Source organism: Xyrauchen texanus, chromosome 45, assembly GCF_025860055.1.
Source record: "Xyrauchen texanus isolate HMW12.3.18 chromosome 45, RBS_HiC_50CHRs, whole genome shotgun sequence".
NCBI classification, from domain to species: Eukaryota; Metazoa; Chordata; class Actinopteri; order Cypriniformes; family Catostomidae; genus Xyrauchen; species Xyrauchen texanus.
The window spans coordinates 7,324,730-7,343,904 of NC_068320.1; the positions used below are offsets into that span (position 1 = coordinate 7,324,730).

General features: G+C 37.6%; 1 protein-coding gene across 4 annotated transcripts in view; it reads left to right on the forward strand.

Annotated features, from left to right (window-relative positions):
- usp6nl (USP6 N-terminal like) overlaps positions 1-18,566 on the forward strand; it is a 90,265-nt gene extending 71,699 nt beyond the window's left edge. For all 4 annotated transcript variants that reach the window (XM_052118470.1, XM_052118469.1, XM_052118467.1 and 1 more), the window contains 8 exons: positions 290-399; positions 4,632-4,680; positions 6,656-6,776; positions 7,135-7,229; positions 10,834-10,899; positions 11,016-11,115; positions 11,550-11,702; positions 15,176-18,566. In XM_052118470.1, the coding sequence (XP_051974430.1) occupies positions 290-399; positions 4,632-4,680; positions 6,656-6,776; positions 7,135-7,229; positions 10,834-10,899; positions 11,016-11,115; positions 11,550-11,702; positions 15,176-16,590 (2,109 nt within the window). In that variant the 3' untranslated portion in view covers positions 16,591-18,566. The remainder of the gene's footprint in view (positions 1-289; positions 400-4,631; positions 4,681-6,655; positions 6,777-7,134; positions 7,230-10,833; positions 10,900-11,015; positions 11,116-11,549; positions 11,703-15,175) is intronic.
- Positions 18,567-19,175: the final 609 nt, after the last annotated feature.

The window sequence follows — 19,175 nt, forward strand, 5'->3', positions numbered from 1 at the left end:
CAAACAGATATTCCCACCCCAAACTCATGTCGTTGGTTGAGCCAGTGTTCCTGTGACCAGCTGGATGGGCTGCAGACCAAAGTTTTAAAGCACCACAGAAGCATAGTGTTTAAACTTTTTGGGGAAATCAACCTACAAATGGTTTGCTTATAGTTGTCTCTGCATATGAAGCTGTGACAGGAGACAGAATTGTAACATCCAAAAAGTTACACACATACAGTAAGTTTTAATAAGCATTAAGTCTAGTGAATATGGCGTATGGAATCTATCTCTCTTTCTTTCTCTCTAGAAACTGAAGGTCAGGGCGAGGGGTTTGTCTCCTGATATTCGTCAGATTGATCTTGATGTGAATCGTACATACAGAGATCACATCATGTTCATGCACCGCTATGATGTCAAGTGAGTATCTTACTGTACATCTTATTCCTACATCAGATATGCATCATTGCTCTGTTGCTAATTGAACTTCGTAAAAATGAGTTTTATTTTTTGTTTTGTTGTGACATTATTAATTACTTCAACGTTACTGTCAAGTTGGATGTTACAGTTTCACGATATACCACGGTTTTAAAACAGTTGGTTTGCGTGATTGACATCTTTTCATTCACGGAACTGCATGAATGTTAACTCAACTTTTCTAAAATCACAAGACAACTGTTAACACGAGACAAGTGTGATTACTTCCAAACTTGTCTGCGCAGTTATATCAAATCTTTTATTTACTGTCATGACCATGTAAAGTTGTTAAACCCAGTAACTTTCACATGATACACACAAAGATACCTGAATGGAACATGATGGAACTATCTGCTAAGCACTGTTTACAAAGACCAACTCTACCCACAGGAATTACATCAGTATTTTGTTTGTTTACAAATTCAGAAATTATCAAAATGATCAATTAATTTTTTTATTTTATTTCTGTTTGCATGCAAACAATTAATTTAATTATCCAAATATTTTTCGGAATTTCTGTTCCGATACTGATAATCGATCATTCACAGCTCATTGTGGCCTATACAGATAACTGATAATTGTCATATTCCCTGTTGTCTGTTGTTTTTGTGCTTTTATGTTGGAATTCTTGTTTAGTTTTCTGTTTCCTGTGTTAGCTTTGTAGTCCTTGTAGTTTTATTCCTTGATTGATTCTCCTTGATGGTTTCTCATTCCCTGATTGTTTCCCCAGGTGTTCCTTGTTTTCCCTTGTGTATTTAAGCCCTTGTTTTCCCTGTTTCCTTTGTCAGTTTTTGCATGTTTTGTCTATGCTCTGTGCTTTCCTTTAAACAAGCTAACTCAGAATAATTTTTCAGTTTAATAAAGCTGCGTGTAGATCCTCATTCCTTGCCTGCCTCGTCACAAGAATTTTACTTTTTCTGTTTTAACCCTTAATCTGGAGCTGCTAGCTAATTGAATCTGTGCATTAAAATTGTTTGATATTTTTCCTGGCTATGTACTTAACGTGAGTAGAAAAAAAACAACAAATTTTTTTTATTGATTTTTTCGCATATGAACAAGAATTCAGTTATCCAAGCATTTTTCAGAGAATTATTAATATTTGTTTGGGAGACACCAATATGTAATTTCTGGACCGATTCTGGCTGATAACCGATAATTCACAACTCTTTGTTGCCAATAACTGATAATTAACAACTCTTTGTTGCTGATAACCGATAATTCACAACTCTTTGTTGCCGATAACTGATAGTTCACAACTCTTTGTCGCTGATAACCGATAATTCTCAACTTCTTGTGGCTGATAACAGATAGTTCACAACTCTTTGTCGCTGATAACCGATAATTCACAACTTCTTGTGGCTGATAACAGATAATTCACAACTTCTTGTGGCTGATAACCGATAGTTCACAACTCTTTGTCGCTGATAACCGATAATTCACAACTTCTTGTGGCTGATAACCGATAATTCACAACTCATTGTCGCTGATAACCGATAATTCTCAACTTCTTGTGGCTGATAACAGATAGTTCACAACTCTTTGTTGCTGATAACCGATAATTCACAACTTCTTGTGGCTGATAACCGATAATTCACAACTCATTGTCGCTGATAACCAATAATTCTCAACTTCTTGTGGCTGATAACAGATAGTTCACAACTCTTTGTCGCTGATAACCGATAATTCACAACTCATTGTCGCTGATAACCGATAATTCTCAACTTCTTGTGGCTGATAACAGATAGTTCACAACTCTTTGTCGCTGATAACCGATAATTCACAACTTCTTGTGGCTGATAACAGATAATTCACAACTTCTTGTGGCTGATAACCGATAATTCACAACTCATTGTCGCTGATAACCGATAATTCTCAACTTCTTGTGGCTGATAACAGATAGTTCACAACTCTTTGTCGCTGATAACCGATAATTCTCAACTTCTTGTGGCTGATAACAGATAGTTCACAACTCTTTGTCGCTGATAACCGATAATTCACAACTTCTTGTGGCTGATAACAGATAATTCACAACTCTTTGTGGCTGATAACGGATAGTTCACAACTCTTTGTCGCTGATAACCGATAATTCACAACTTCTTGTGGCTGATAACAGATAATTCACAACTCTTTGTGGCTGATAACGGATAGTTCACAACTCTTTGTTGCTGATAACCGATAATTCACAACTTCTTGTGGCTGATAACCGATAATTCACAACTCATTGTCGCTGATAACCGATAATTCACAAATTTTTGTGGCTGAAAACAGATAATTCTCAAATCCTTGTGGCCGATACAATAACTAATAATTCACAGATTACTGTGGCCTATCCACCTTATTACTGGGGGTCTTACTGGAGAAACGGATATGGGATGACTTCCGCCGGAATCGTTCTGTAGCATTTGCTAATATCTGTCATTTAGACTCCTTATCCAGCTGGTATTAGGATGTTATTCTGATGAGTTTCTGATGATCTGATGACAAGTGATCAGCACCATATACAGGTGTAAATGGGGAACAAAACCTTCGATCACAAAAAAACACATACAGAGGTAGTCAAAAACATATTTGAAACGATGTAAACACCATCTGGGATGCAGCGAAGTGCCACTCGTTTCTGTCAATCAACAGCTGCGCTAAATCAGGAGTTTAAACTGTTCATGACTCTGGTGTCAGATGACTTTAAAAGGAACTAACTGTCAGATCGGAAAAATTTTAAATAGCTTACATATACATATACAAGATCTTTACAGATCTTCTTCAGTATCTTTGTGTGCACTTACAGTAGATGAAATTTGAGCTGTACCTGGTGCAGCATTTTACCATGCAACTTTGTCTTTTGTGTAATTTTTCTGATATATTAATTTGTGATGTAGTGATGATATATGCTAACATGAAACCTACTCAAAAACCGATCACATGTGCTCACGGGAGATGCATTTGTGTGCCTAAGAGCATGTGTCTCGCCTGACCACATGTGATCGGATCATCTGAGATACATCTTAATACTGTTATGATTTGCATTAATTACAATACCTGTTGTTCTTCAAGAATAGAGTAGATGGCACTGTGTTACAGCAAATGATTTTGAATCATTGAGCAAAACAAATACCAGCTATAAACAAGGTCTTAGTGAGTATTGCATTATGTTTTGCTCAAGTGTTTTCGGGTAGAACTTGTTACAATGTCCTTACAGAGCTCAGGAATAACATGTGCGGTTCGTGGCACTACATACATCCTGAGACTACTTCTTTAAATCCTCTTCCCAAACCTTGATTACAGATGGAACGGCTATCCGTATATTGTCCTTATTAAGCTCTGTCAGACTGTGCTCACACATCTAGCAGTAGGAATGAATGATCAACACCGCAACGCAAAATGTAAGAACTTGCGATGCAACTATAACTGTGTTTACTTCTTAGCAGAAGTACCTCCCACATTTCGTGCAAAGCATCATGGGGTGTATGAATAAGGTGGATACGGGTAACTGATTGTTTTACTTTTTGTGCTAGCTAATTATTCACACTATCAGCTCAATTATTTCATTTAGATTTTCTCAGATATCAGCCACCAAAATATCATGCAACTGTAGAAAATGTGGCATTGTTTTTGACGTGAATAGTGAAAAAAATTTGTTGCAAATATTTATACTTGGTGTTTAGTGAAATCGGACGTGGTTTTAACAGCCTTTTAGACTAAATAACGTTATTGATGGTTACTCTTTATTACATTATTTTAAAGTGCTCTTTTAGTGTAGAGCTTTAATCTGCCTCTGTAACAGTGCCCTTGAGTGTAAAATATTTTTTTACTCCGCTTCCATTTATCACGGTCATAAAACTGCTGCCCTGAACTGACATGTGAAATGGAAAAGTTGAGAAAGCAATGGAGCGACCAAGAGAGACAGAAACGCCCACCCCCTCTGTTCTCTTCCAGTTATTGGAGTATTGAATTGTGACAGGCTAAAGTGCTCATATTGACTGATGTGACATTTACCTGTGGAGATGTGAAAGGGTCTCGCAGTGTGGCTTTATACATCCAGGAGAAAAAATTAAATAGGAAAAGAGAAAAGGGGAAAGGACAGAGCACAGGGATGTACTAAAAACAAAATGATCCGTGACATGTGCAATAGAAATGCAGAATAGAGGATGTGTTCATGATTGTTTTGTGTGTTGCAGACAGCAGGATCTGTTTCATGTGCTCACGGCATACTCCCTTTATAACACGGTGAGTCAGATATACCCACAACTATTTTATTTATTCTTAATCTTGATTCTAAAATAAAACTTTCTACTTCATGTTGCTTAAGAGGCAGTTTGCTCTCAGGATGTTGCGAGATTAAATTTAGTCCTGAACTAAGCTCCAGTCGCAATGGCGATTTCACGCTGAACGTCCTTTGAAGTCTACACTGGCATTTAGATGTATTCATTTGGCAGATGGTTTTAGCAAAATCGATATTACAGTGCATTTTATAGTATAGATTTTGCCTGTGGGATTTGTGTACCCTTGGAATCAAACCCCTGAATTTGGAGTGTCCTAACTAGGGCTGCGACTAACAATTATTTTGATAATCGATTAACCTAACTATTATTCAAACGATTATTCGACTAGTCGGCGATTATTGCAACGATTAATCATTAGCTCTTAACCGATTATTCAGCTTGTGCCCCAACTTAAAAGGTTGTATTAAATGTGCTTCCTAACAATAAAGAGGACACAATTATATTTAAAAAATATCTCTAAATGGCATTCTCTGAATTAAAGTGGAAAAAATACATTTTATTACATTTAATTCAGTAAAGAAATTCACTGCCAAAAATCCTATTGTTTTCAAGTGTTTTTGTCTTGTTTTCCTTTTAAAATTGTCTAAAAATCCTTAAAACAAGATACATTTACTTGAGAAGCAACATATAAGATTTAGACTTATTTTTTCTCTTGGTTACACTTCTTCAAGTGCAGTAAAGACAAAATATACTTATGTTCAAGATCTATTCTCTATAAGCAAGTCTAAATAACTTATATGCTGCTTCTCAGGTGAATGCAACTTTTTTAAAGTTTTTTAAATATTATATTCAACATTCTCAGATAACAATTTTTACTTCTGCAGTATAGCTGCTAAAGTAAATGTACATTATTCTAAAGGAGTTTTAGATATTTATATTGAAAAACAAGCCAAATCAAAGCAAATCAAATACTTCTTTTGTTGCAGTGTATAATGGGGTGAAGACTACACCTCTCTCACCTTTCTGTTCACGTCAATCCATCTTTAACTCACAAAAAAAAACTCTCTCTTATTAATAAATCAGAGTATTGTCAATTTTCTTTGTGATATGAAACACACAGTGACACATATATTATGATTCAATAAGTCGCGAGCAATCACGTTATAATCTAGCTGCATTAAGCATGTGTGCTTGAGGGATGAGCGTCCCCTCGACAGTGTGCATCAACCGGTTGCAGTTTTAATCTCTCCCCCTTAGATCGGGACATTCACGCAACTCATAGAAGAGGTGCTGACCGCACAGAGAAATGCCAGTTCCGGAGTTTGTAGTTATTTACATGACCTGCTTCTGTATTATTTAAACTATAATAAAGCTATAACACATTAAATATAACAGAATTTAAGATGTAACACCGGGTTGTTTCCTTTAAAGAGCTCCGGCTCCACTTATTCCACAACGAGAGTGCTTCTGTATTTACTTATTTTGTATTTTTGCATTATAATTCCCTCATAATTTGCGATCTACATCACCTGAAGCTGTTTGGAAATACAGTTTCGAGTGCATCTGGACTGTGAGCTGTGTAATTCTTCCTCTCCTCGCATGTCATTAGAGTTTAATGTGATCTCATGTTACGTTAAATGAGATCAAACGACTATTCGACAACGAAAATGATTTTTTTGACCAATTTTAATTGTCCATGTTGTCGATAACGTTGACTAAACGTTTCAGCCCTAGTCCTAACAAAGCAAAATGTAACTCCAGATTCCACAAAGAAATAAGAGACACAATCACAGCCAATCAGAAAATATTTTATGTTTAATATACAGCTATGTGGAGTGGGATTTTGAACCAATGTCATTTAACTGTGGGTGGAGCTACCCAGCATGACGTAACAAACAGAGTCACCAAGCGAATTGCTGTGCATTTCTTCTAATGCTGAACATTAAAGATTCTCTCTCATTGTGTCTGTGTGTATGTAGGAGGTGGGCTATTGTCAGGGCATGAGTCAGATCACTGCGCTGTTGCTCATGTATATGAATGAGGAAGATGCTTTCTGGGCGCTGGTCAAACTGCTGTCTGGACAGAGATATGCCATGCATGGTACACTCACACTCTCTTTTACACACACAGACTTCACCTAATTTAACAGCCTAAATCTAGCAGTTTTATTTTATATAATGTACATCTATATCACTATTTGTTTTATTTTAATTTATTTGTTTAATTACCCTGGCAATGTAAGTTTCAGGTTACTGAAATGTCAGTTACTGTATAGGCCCTTCATCTTGATTTTTAGCAGTTGTTTTGCATTACAGTTAATTATGACTATTATAGAGATGTGTTATACTCTTAAAAGTATGCACACCTTTTATTGCAGCATGACTTTTCATCCATTACATCCATTTAACACATTGCATTTGACATAATGTGCATTATCAAAGTTATTGTGTTTGTTTAGGTTTCTTTGTGCCAGGGTTTCCTAAACTCATGCGCTTCCAGGAACATCATGACCGTATCCTACAAAAGATGCTGCCTAAACTCAAACAACATTTAGTAAGAAAAGCATTACATCACACTCAACACATCACTCTTAAAAAGCATTACATCACACTCAAAAGATGGGACATCTGTATTTTTGTATATTTACCCACTTTACCCTTAGAAAAGTCATCTGCATCCAGGATCAGACTATCCGTTCTGTAATTGGATATATAACATGACACCGAATAATTGGCAATCGTGGTACTGTATATGAATATACTCAATTGTACTTTAGAATTACCATGGTATTACCATGGTAAATGTCCAAATAACTGGGTAAAACCATGGTACAATTTCAAAAAAGTTCCCACTTCACATTTGGTGTTGTGGCAGGGCGGAGGGTGGGGCCGGGTTGTGATCGTACACAACCGGTCCCGTATTAGGCTAATCAAGCCACCCGAGAGGGATAAAGATCCTCTGCAGTCGACCTTTATCCCTCTCGGGTGGCTTGATTAGCCTAATAATTGACCCGGCCCCGTCCTCCACCCTGCCACAGGTGTCTTTAACTACTATGTACTAACAGAACATATTAATGTGTGTAACTACATTTTCTGCTAATTTCTCACAAGATGCTGCTACTGAGGTTGAGGTATGGGTATGGGTAGGTTTAGGTGTAGGGTTTAGGGTTAATTTTCGCCACGATCAACATTTTGAATCGAATATATGGATTCCTAAAGGGCCATTCTCACCTTGAGCGAACATGCGGGGTAAAATTGCTTTGTCGATTAGCGCCACCTATTGTATAGGCATGAATGTGCTAACTGCGAACATACGCTTCGCTTTCAATCGGAAAGGGCCATTTAGGCTTAAGGGTTAGGTTTCTGGTTAGTGGTAAGGTTAACAGTTTAACTACAGATGTAATTAAATGCAGATACTTTAAATGTAAGTGCAATGCAACAACACAATAATAAGTACAATATATAATAAGTACATTGAATCAAACGGTTAAGGACATAGTAGTTAAAGACACCTAATATAAAGTGGGTCCAAAAACAACAACAAAATTGTAAGACCACAGTACTTTTTTAAATATTCTGTTAGTGTAGGTTGTCTGTTTGCCAGTGTATTACTGTCATTTCTCAAATTAACAAACCAAACCATCCTATACAGCTGGCAAACCCCGGGAGCTCATGTAACATCGAGAATTCAGAAAGAAATGCCAGCCTGGGATTCATTAAAGGACAGGTTAATTAATAAAAGGCAATATTAATAAATAAAGAGATTGATGAATGAATTATTAGTTTGAGTCAGACTTTGATGTAGGTGGATTAAAAAGAGAGATAAGCATCACTTATTTCCTGTGTGTGTGTGCTTATATGTTCAGCATAGCATACTATCATATTACTCATATTATTTTTGCTGTATGCAGTGCTGTCAATGTGGAATTATGCAAAGAATTAGACTACATTTTCCAAAACGTCCACATATCTCCATCTGGACTCATTATTTAATGGATTGCGTAACCTAACCCTTGCCCTAACCTAACCCTTTTTACACAAAATGAGTTTTATAAATCTAAATAACGTTTTCTGATTACTTTCTGTAAAGCTGCTTTGAAACGATGTGTGTTGTGAAAGGCGATATACAAATAGTATGTACTTGAACTAGGCGGCAATCGCCACTTTCAGTATAGCATTATTGTGTTTGAAGCATATTGTTTACTACAGCGTTTCACATAGTACTTACAAATATCAGGCTGGATGTAGTGCATACAGAACTGTGCAGTATGCAATAAGCAGTACGCTAGTCCTAATCCTAAACATAGCCAAATAAAGTAGCTTTAATAAATGAAACCCAATAATCTATTTGTATATAATGACAATGGTGTGATAGATGGAGTATGCTGCTTTGCATGGCCATCAATGGAGAAAAATGCTGGTGAAGGACGGATTCTGAATGCAAATTAGGGCTGTTTTGACACAATCAGATATCGATATATCACTATACTTGTTCTCATGATATTATATCGATACTTAGATCCGAGTATCGTGATATATTGAGATATTTTAGTGCAGTCAGAGACACTTGTACGAGGCACGAAAGAGACAAACTGATCCTGCAGGATTCACGGTTTCTCTCACGGACACGTTGGACCTCTCTCACACGATTGGATCTAGAGCCCGGCAAAAATATTGACTTTCTACTTAATCCTCATTTGTACGATCCCAGTGTCGATTCTTAAAATGCCAATATCGCTCATTCCATGTGCAATCCCCCAAAATCAGATGTGCGTAAATACTTCCCATTTGCTGCAAAAAATGACTGTGATTAGCCACTGGCTGTTTTTTTATTTTTTATTTCACTCACCAGTATTTGAGTGGTGATGTGGCATAGAAGTTCAGCACTGAGATCTTTTTACTGCATACTGATTGTAAAACTTTTGATTATTTCTGTGTAATGTGAGTCCAAAGACCAAGCAGACCATTTGTTGTTTAATAATGTCTCTTTGAATATCCTTTCTGTTCTCTACAATCAGTTATTTATCATAAACCATAAAAGAAACATTTAATTCTAATCACACATTGCATGGATGCTGTAAAGATGCCTTTCAACCAAACAAACACTACTGTCAAAGTCCCTGCCACTGTCTTAAAGAGACAGTACCATTTTAGCAACTGTTCTACATATCTACTACATATTCTACATATTTGTAAATAGTACACATTAGGCATGTAAACAACAAACATGTAACAATATACTGTATATATGCGATATAACTGTACGCAATTTCAATATACCAAGTTTTTATGAAATATATAGACTACATTTAAAAAAAAAAACAAGTGAAAATCACCAAAATAATAAAAAAACGAATTTTAAAATAAAATTAGCAAAATGTAAATTATCTGTAATTTAATGAATTAGAAGGTGAAATGGACATTATAACTGAACAATACCCAAATTAATTTAAATTAAAAGCAAAATCGAACTATGATTTCGTGATGTATCGCGATATAACGAATCGTGATGTGTATCGTAATACGTATCGTATCTTGAGGTGGCTGGCGATACCCAGCCCTAATGCAAATGCATTTCCATATTCGGATATGACTATGTAAGTAATTAATTATGTGATGAGGTTACGCTACAGTCGTCCGTTGTCCGTTGTATTCTGCCATTGCAATGTGAAGAACATAACAGACACTGCCGTCTTGCAATCTCGTCACATGAAAAATGAAATTATTCCATTTGGATACACTTCAGATGAGAAGCATATTTAGTACTTAAATGTTCTGAGCATGAGATAAATATTATTCCGTTTGCTTCGGCGACCTGAAAACAAGCTTTGGCAGCTGCCAAAAAAAAAAAAGTTAAATGAAGGAAAAAAACCCTGACTGTCAAAGTGATGGGAAGCATATGAATTATCCATCAATGTTTTTAAAATTCACTAAAAGACTGCGCATTTTCAGTTACCACATCAGCCTCTCATGTAATATGCAAGTAGCGTTTTCCATTTTGCCCATGTAACTTTGATCAGATCTCTATCTGATCAGTTTAGATGCATTTGACTGAACGGTGTAAATGCAATCCAGCTAAAAAATATCCAGATACCATCCGCATGTGAATGCAAGGTGTAATGCTGTTGTGTTCAATAACTCTGTGCTGCCCTCTACAGGATCATCAAGAGGTGTTCACCAGCCTGTACACTTTGAAATGGTTCTTTCAGTGTTTCTTGGATCGGGTATGAGCTCTCAAACAAACCCTCTTCAGTATATCAAAGCACTTGCATATGAATATTTTGCTTATTGCTTGTCTTACTGATTGTATGTTTGTTTTTGTGTTTGTTGGTTTGAATAGACTCCATTCACGCTCACTCTGAGAATATGGGACATTTATATTCTGGAAGGAGAGCGAGTTCTGACCGCGATGTCTTACACCATCCTCAAACTCCACAAAAGTAATGACACTTCTGACTGTGTGTCTGTGAGAGTGTTTACATGCACAACAATATGCTGATATAAAAAATCATCTCATTCTAAAATCCTGACAGTTATATTATATGCGATTTGAAATGATCTGGTTTTTCTCTGGTGGTTTTTCCTTTGACGTCATGTGCACATAAGCCGCCAGGACGCCTGTGAAGGTGGTTACATGCAGCTTGAAATCTGAGAAATGGGCAAAAATCTAGCCGTGCAATAGGTTTTTCCTTAAAACATTTATGCTCATATTTAAGCTCAAGGTGTTTATGACCTTACATGTTTATTTAGCATAATCCGTGTAAGATCGTGCAAGTAAACTCGTTCTTGGATATTCTCATGTGCAGTTTCATTTACTTTGAGCATATCATATTCTAGCTGTAACTTCTTATTTTCTTTGCTGTTTGTTCATTAGAGATCATCATGAAGTTGTCCATGGAGGAACTGGTGAAGTTTCTGCAGGTGACTCTGGCAAAGGATTTCTTTTTTGAGGATGACTTTGTGATTGAGCAGCTTCAGAACTCAATGTCTGAGCTCAGACGCTTTAAACTGGACCTTCCAGCACCAGGTACAGTACTGTCTACTGTAAAACAAACCTAAATACACTGTCACCACCTGTATGGTGGCACTGCAAACACTGTCTTCTTTTTCTGACTCTTATCTGCACCTCTCTCTCTCACACACACACACACACACACACACACACGCACTCATACACTGCTGCTATGTATTGTGTATCTAATCTGAGTTCTCTCCCTCTCGCCTCAAACATAGCTTCGGCTTACACTAGTGGGTCTGGGAAAGGGGGGTGCCAACCCTCCTACAAAACCAACCGGTGGGCAAAAACGCACTGACTTCTCTATCTGTCAAACAACCATTCATTCGTCTACCCCCAATACACACACGTCCCTCTCCCCTTGTTTGTTTCTCTGTCTGTCTCAAAACAAACTAAAGATACGTTTTTGCCCCAGTTTACCTAATAATGTTTCAAACGTTTGTGGTATGTAAGATGAACTTTCAAGGGCTGCTACAATTAATACAATGAACTACCTGTACAGATACAAATGAAAATCGTGTTTTCATACATAAGAAAAGTAGATGGTATGGTATGTTGTTGACGAAGAAGCATAAATATTAATAAATATTTTTTCATATTTTTGTGGCGAAACTAGTTTTACATTCACTTTTTTTATGCAGAAGATTATTATAAACAGTAGATGATTTATATTGAAAATATAAATTAGGTCAGTAGATGTGAACAGGGTCTAAAATTAACTTTTCGCCCAACCGACCAATGGCAAGCAAATTAATTGAGCAAAATTACCACCGTAAATATTTCCTACCTGCCATGAAACTGTATTCCATGTTATTTTATTAAAATATGTATTTTTCCTTATGAGGAAAGCATTATTTAGTTGTTACTCTATTAACTTTGCTCCAAAATCTTCAGAGCTGTCTATCTAGACAGTATTTTAAGGCATCATAGGCACGCTCCCAAAATGCATAAAATGGCAGACAAGTTAAAAGATACACCGATCAGCCACAACATTATAACCACCTGCCTAATATTGTATAGGTCCCACTTGTGACGCCAAAACAGCGCCAACCAGCATCTCAGAACAGCATTCACAGATAATATTCTTCTCACCACAATTGTACGGAGTAGTTATCTGAGTTCCCTAGACTTTGTATATACTTACACTAATATAAATTTAATCTAATTAAATATTGAGTATTCTACCCAATATTTGTGTGTGCATCGTTATCTTTCTGCTTATTAGAGTATTGGGACTTTACCTTTGCAACATGTTAACTTCAAACTCTATTGAAGTCAGTTCAGTTAAAAGTTGTGTCTCCTGTGTACTTTGTGTAGGGAAGGACATTTATGTGGCACTTGAAATAAATTATGAGGTTCCATTTAAGTTAGGTGGATGCCTGATGCCATAGTATACTTCAAATTTCCGTGTGCCACCAGTCGCGAGTACAGTATACTTTGAAAGGCTAGAGTGCTTGACCGTGCACAAGTTGTAACAGCACACGGAAAAACTATGTACTGTATATCCTAGCGTTTGGAAGACAGCAACCTTTGTAAGCAGATTTTTGCCTGAATTCGCCTGAATTTTCCACTGATGTTAAAAAATACATAGAAATGTAGCTTTCTTTAGTTGACCGTTTGTACTGATTTGATTAGCTCATGTTAGCATTTTATTGTGATCTAAACCAAATATAATGTTTCCAGTTTGCAAGAAACAGTTTAATTTACTCAGTTAAACCATTCTTTACTCGCATTTGTTGCATGGCAAGTGTTAATTTTGGACCCTAGATATGAATCACTTTTTATTGAAAAAAAGTGTAAATGCAATATGTCTGTTCCACACAGTCTCCTCTTAACACACACCAAGTGCAGCCCCAACCATCAGTATCTCTGTGTAAACGTTCATCATCCCCTTGCCGTTTTCTTCAGTTTCCTTCACCACGAACTTGAAAATAGTGCATTTGCTGTGTTTCAAAATGTACCTAACACATCCTTTCTCCACATGGTTTATATGTTCACAATCAGGCTTGGAGTTTAAATGTTGTGTTTGTATTTTCATCTGTATTTTTAGCTTCTTCAATCTTCAGTGTTCCCAATCTGAGCTTTGATTTGACATCAACTGTGGATGTTTCTGTGGTTTGGTTTTATTTTGATCAAGTGTCAACTGTAAATCTTTTTTTTTTTTTGGCAGTATGGTTCTACTAAAAGACATTCAGCTGCATGACTTTTGCACCTCAGTGTTTATTCATATTCTGATGTGTTAAAGACCCTATGAAACCGCTTGACGAGTGAGTTTTCTTTCCTGTGTTGAGGTATTTCCTATTGAAACAGTAGGTTTGGGTGGGACACATTGAAGAGCTTGTCTCTTTCAATAATAGACTTAAGTTAAATACATTTCTCATCAATAAATACATTTTTATTGGGCAAAAAGTTGGCCAATAAAAAACTGATTTCAAGATAAGTCATCAGTATTTTTTGTATCTGCTATACACCGATCAGCCACAACAATAAAACCACCTGCCTATTATTGTGTAGGTTCCCCTCATGTCGCCAAAACAGCGCCAACCTGCATCTCAGAATAGCATTCTGAGATTAAATTCTTCTTGCCACAATTGCAGAGCAGTTATATAAGTTACCCTAGACTTAGTCAGTTCGAACGAGTCTTGCCATTCTCTGTTGACCTCTCTCATCATCAAGAAATTTCCATCTGCAGAACTGCCGCTCACTGGATGTTTTTGGTTTTTGGCAGCATTCAGAGTAAATTCTAGAGACTGTTGTGCGTGAAAATCCCAGTAGATCATCATTTACAGAAATACTCAAACCAGCCCATCTGGCACCAAGAATCTTGTCACAATCCAAATCACTGAGATCACATTTGTTCCCCATTCTGATGGTTGAAGTGAACATTTACTGAAGCTCCTGACCTGTATCTGCATGATTTTATGCACTGCACTACTGCCACACTATTGTCTTGATTAATAATCACATGGATGTTTGTTGGTGCCAGATGGGCTGGTTTGAGTATTTCTGTAGCTGCTGATCTCCTGGGATTTTCACACACAACAGTCTCTAGAATTTACTCTGAATGCTGCCAAAAACATCCAGTGAGTGGCAGTTTTGTCAACGGAAATGCCTTGTTGATGAGAGAGGTCAACAGAGAATTTCCAGACTGACAAAGTCTACATTAACTCAGATAACCGCTCTGTACAATTTTGTTAAGAAGAAAATAACCTCCGAATGCTATTCTGAAATGCGGTTAGCGCTATTTTTGCAGCACAAGGGGGAGCTTCCTAATAAATAGGCAGGTGGTTTTAATGTTATGGTTGATCAGTATATATCTGTTATTTTTGTACACTTTTAGGAGCAAACTGCTGTAGCATATAGACAGCTTTAAAGCTAGATATGGACTAAAAGCCACAAAACTCCCAATTTGCATTTAATGGGGTCTTTAACACTATGTATTTCTATGTTGGCTCTGATCGACTGCTCTGCTATCACCCTCACAGGTAAAGAGGAAGAGTTTCCTAAGAAACCATTAGGTCAACTTCCCCCTGAGCCTCCAGCATTGGCAGCTGCAGCAACCAATCATATGGCTAATGGGCAGCCAGCTAGACAGACATGTGATGGACCACCCCCTCGTGGTCCAATTCCTACAGCAAGTGTCGGTAAACAACTTGAGTCTGATCGCGTCAATGATGGATCACCAGAGAGGTACCTAGAGAGTCGACCACCTAGCTCCTTGGACAAGGTGCACCGTCCAGACAAGATCGACAGGGGGGGCCGGGGAGTGGACACACAAAATGAAAGAGTCCCAACCCGCACACCCAACAGCACCACCACAGATGGTGGGAAGTTGTCGACCCAGAACCAGACAAATCACAACTCCAATGTTAGAACCAGCATGCGCAGGGACATGGCACCTCGCTGGGTCAAGCCTTCCGAGTTCAAACTGGAGGCAGTCAAGGCAGCAGCCCTTCAAGAGAGTCAATTAAGTCTAACCATGGGTGTTCCACCTTCGCCCAGCTCCCCAACTCCAGAGGAGCCCACCGGGGTACAACGCCGGCCACGTTCTCGAGGGTTTGTTCCAGGCTCCAATCGTACCTCCAACGCCTCACAATACGACAACATCCCTGGACCAGATGGAGAGGTTTTAGAGATTTTAGAGCTAGAGAGGCCACCCTCTCATCCCCTGTCCCATCCATACGGTGGACCCTCTATCAGGCAAGGCACTCCCACTCATCCCCTTAGTGGTGGAACCAGCGTCTCTCCATTTAGAATCCACAAACAGAGCATGATGTCCAAACCAGAACCCTGTGCACCTCTGCACTACCCAGCCGGCATGACACCCATCTACACTTCCTATGATTCTCGACAAGAGGAAAGAATGTACAATCAGTCATACGCCGAACAAATCTATGGAACAACGTCTCGTACCTCATCCAACAATTCGCCAGAGAAAAAACAGATGAACAACAGCTACGTAACCTACCGACGGCCACCACCCAGCATGCCTCCTCTCAGAGTAGCACCTGTAGAGCTTGTGGCCCAGATGAACAGTCTTGCCGAGAGACGGCATTACCTGAGACAACCCACCCGATTAATGGGGTCTCCTGCTAACCCGCCCACAGAACTGCGTTATGAGGGACACAAGCGGAGAGAGGGTTGGTATGGGGACATGGACGCTGGGCCTCCTCACTCTCCGGTGGGATTACCCCGATCTACCAGCTTCCAGAAAGCTCAGCTGTCGCCTGTTCACCCAGTTCAGCAGTTTACCTTTGCCCCTGCAGCCATCTCGGACACTGTGCTCCACTTCAGTGGACCCTACCAGGAGCATTCCGGCAGGCAACAGCTCCCCCAACTGTTTGGAGGAGCACACTACAGGCAGGAGGCCTTTGCAATGCAGGAGTCCATGCTGCTCTGAGACTGATAGACAGGAACTGGAGTAGAGGGGCACAGAGTGTGAGTGACTGCTAGCAAGCAAGTTTGTGTTGGTTAAGTGTTTTTGTGTTCTGGTTTGTTTGTTTGTTTACGTGGCAAGTCTTATTGTACCGAGAAATGGTTGCTAATTTCAGGCATTTATACTGATCCAAGACTGACTGAAGAATTTTATTTTTGTTTTTGTCAGTAAAATAATCATTAATTGCCAATTTGAGCTACAAAATAGAGTTTAAACATACAAAGAGAGATTTTTGTTTGGTTAGCACACTGAACTATTTAAATGAAAGGTTACGTGAGGGTCTCTTATATGGACAAACTCAGTTACGGATCAATTCATCTATTTTTTATATGTTTGTTTGACACATAAATACATACTTTAGATGACACTTTATTCCTTAATTGTGAATATATTTTTCAAGAACAAAGATTTGAGTTGGTAAGATATGTATAATTATGAGCAACTATAACGGTGATGACCACTGTTGGATTCAACATTTCAAAGCATCACTATAGTGTTCAAATCAAAGTTAAAACCTTTGTAAGGTTTATTTTTTAGGTTATATGTAACAAAGTAGATGCATTTAATTTTAAAATAAAAGGGAAGTCATCTTTAAGGTCACCAAGGGTAAAATATTACTGATCACTAACTGATTTAGACCTATACCTGAGCTTCATTTAAATTATATCAGCTGCCTTGGATGTGGGCCAGCCATAAATCAGAACACTATGTTACTGTCACTACCAGATAACTTATTCCCTAACATACATAGTTTTCTGAGTTCCCATTGCAAATTATACATTAAACCATGTTAGAAATGGTTTAATGTGTAATTTGTTAGTAATTAGAATGCAAGTGAATGTCTGGTAGTTTGATGTAGCATGCAACTGCTGTGTTTATCTTCTAATAATGGACCTTTTTTTTCTAGCAACAAAATTATTGAACTACATTTTTTGCAAAAAGCACATTTTACACATTATACAAAACAAAGCTGTATAACTCCTTGACATACAACCACTACATGTCTGTACATCCAATTTAGCCAGCACATCATTTTATAATCTATGTCAATTAGGAAACTTGATTAAACTTCATCACTCCTAACCCACTAACCGTTTTCTAAAGTGAATCCTGGTCTCATGAAGTCGTGATTTTGAATATTTTTTTCTTCTCGAAATGTCCTCAATTCTGTATCGTACTGCACTACAATAATTGAAATAACTGAAAATAGAACAATTAGTAAATAACCCAGTTTGGCACACTGATTTTTTATTTTATTTTTAATTTTAATTTTTTGGGCCTGGATTCATTCAGTGGAGTTTAGGTTTGGATTTTTGAAGGTTTTTTTATTTTATTTGCATAGACCAACATTGTTTCCTTCATTAAAAGGAATATGACATGGACCCAGGTTTACCATTTTTATATGTTTAATCTGTTTGTTATTGTATATAGACAGTATATGATCATATGGCATTGCAACACTCTACCAGCTCAATTGACACTTTTATTTCAATTATACACTCCTGGTTTGTAGGGTCTGCTTTTCAAATAGTATAAAAAACTTTTAGTTTTTTTCCCCCACCAGACTTTAAACTTTGTTTTTATGTAAAGACAGAAATATGGGTGAAATTGTAGCTCTGTCAGTCTTCAGAGCAACTGCACAACATTCCACATTCCGCAGTCTTAATGCAACCCTAATTGATTTTCAAGTTATCATTATTATCGCTGAAACATGCACATTTATTTCCATGTCTTACTCCTAGACAAGCAAGCTAACTAATTCCCTGCTGTAGCCTGAATTGTGTTTGCTTCTTTCAGGTCTTTCATTTTATAAACTGGTTTAATATACTTAAGTTTATACAGAATTCAAGCTATGATTTATGGATCAAGGAATAATTCTTTATTAAACTACTTAATTCAACTTGATTATCAGATATTCCCTTCTCTAATAAAACAACTTGAGGTAATTACAATATGTCGCGGTGGTCATTGTGTGTGTGTGTGTGCGTGTTTCATTTGGAAAAACAATACATAAATAAATTAAATAATGATTTAAAAAACATTTATAATTCAAAAAGTTTTCAGTTAAGGTTTGAGTTAGGATTAGTTTATAGTAATTATTGTTAGCTCTTTATAAAAACAATAAGTCTATGATATGTCCCCATTTACCTCTAGAAAGCTGAGCAAACATGTGTGTACTTAGCTATAGTCTTGGGACAGCTTTGTACCTGGAAGTGAGCTAAATCGACCTCGGTGGTCTCCTGTGTATCCCACAGCTGTAATGCTATAGACAGACAATCAAATAAAGTTTGCTTTAAAAGTTAAAAGAGCCCACCCCCAAGACTCGGAACATTCAGATTCAACATCATATATATGACTGCACTGCAAAAGACTTTGCAGATGACACCATGGTCATCGACCTCATATGCGATTGTGACGAATCTGCATACAGACGGGAGGTTGATCAGCTGGCTGTCTGGTATGGTCACAACAACCTTGAGCTGAACACCCTCAAAACAGTGGAGAAGATATTGGACTTCAGGATAAATCCGCCTGCCCCTAAATTGGGT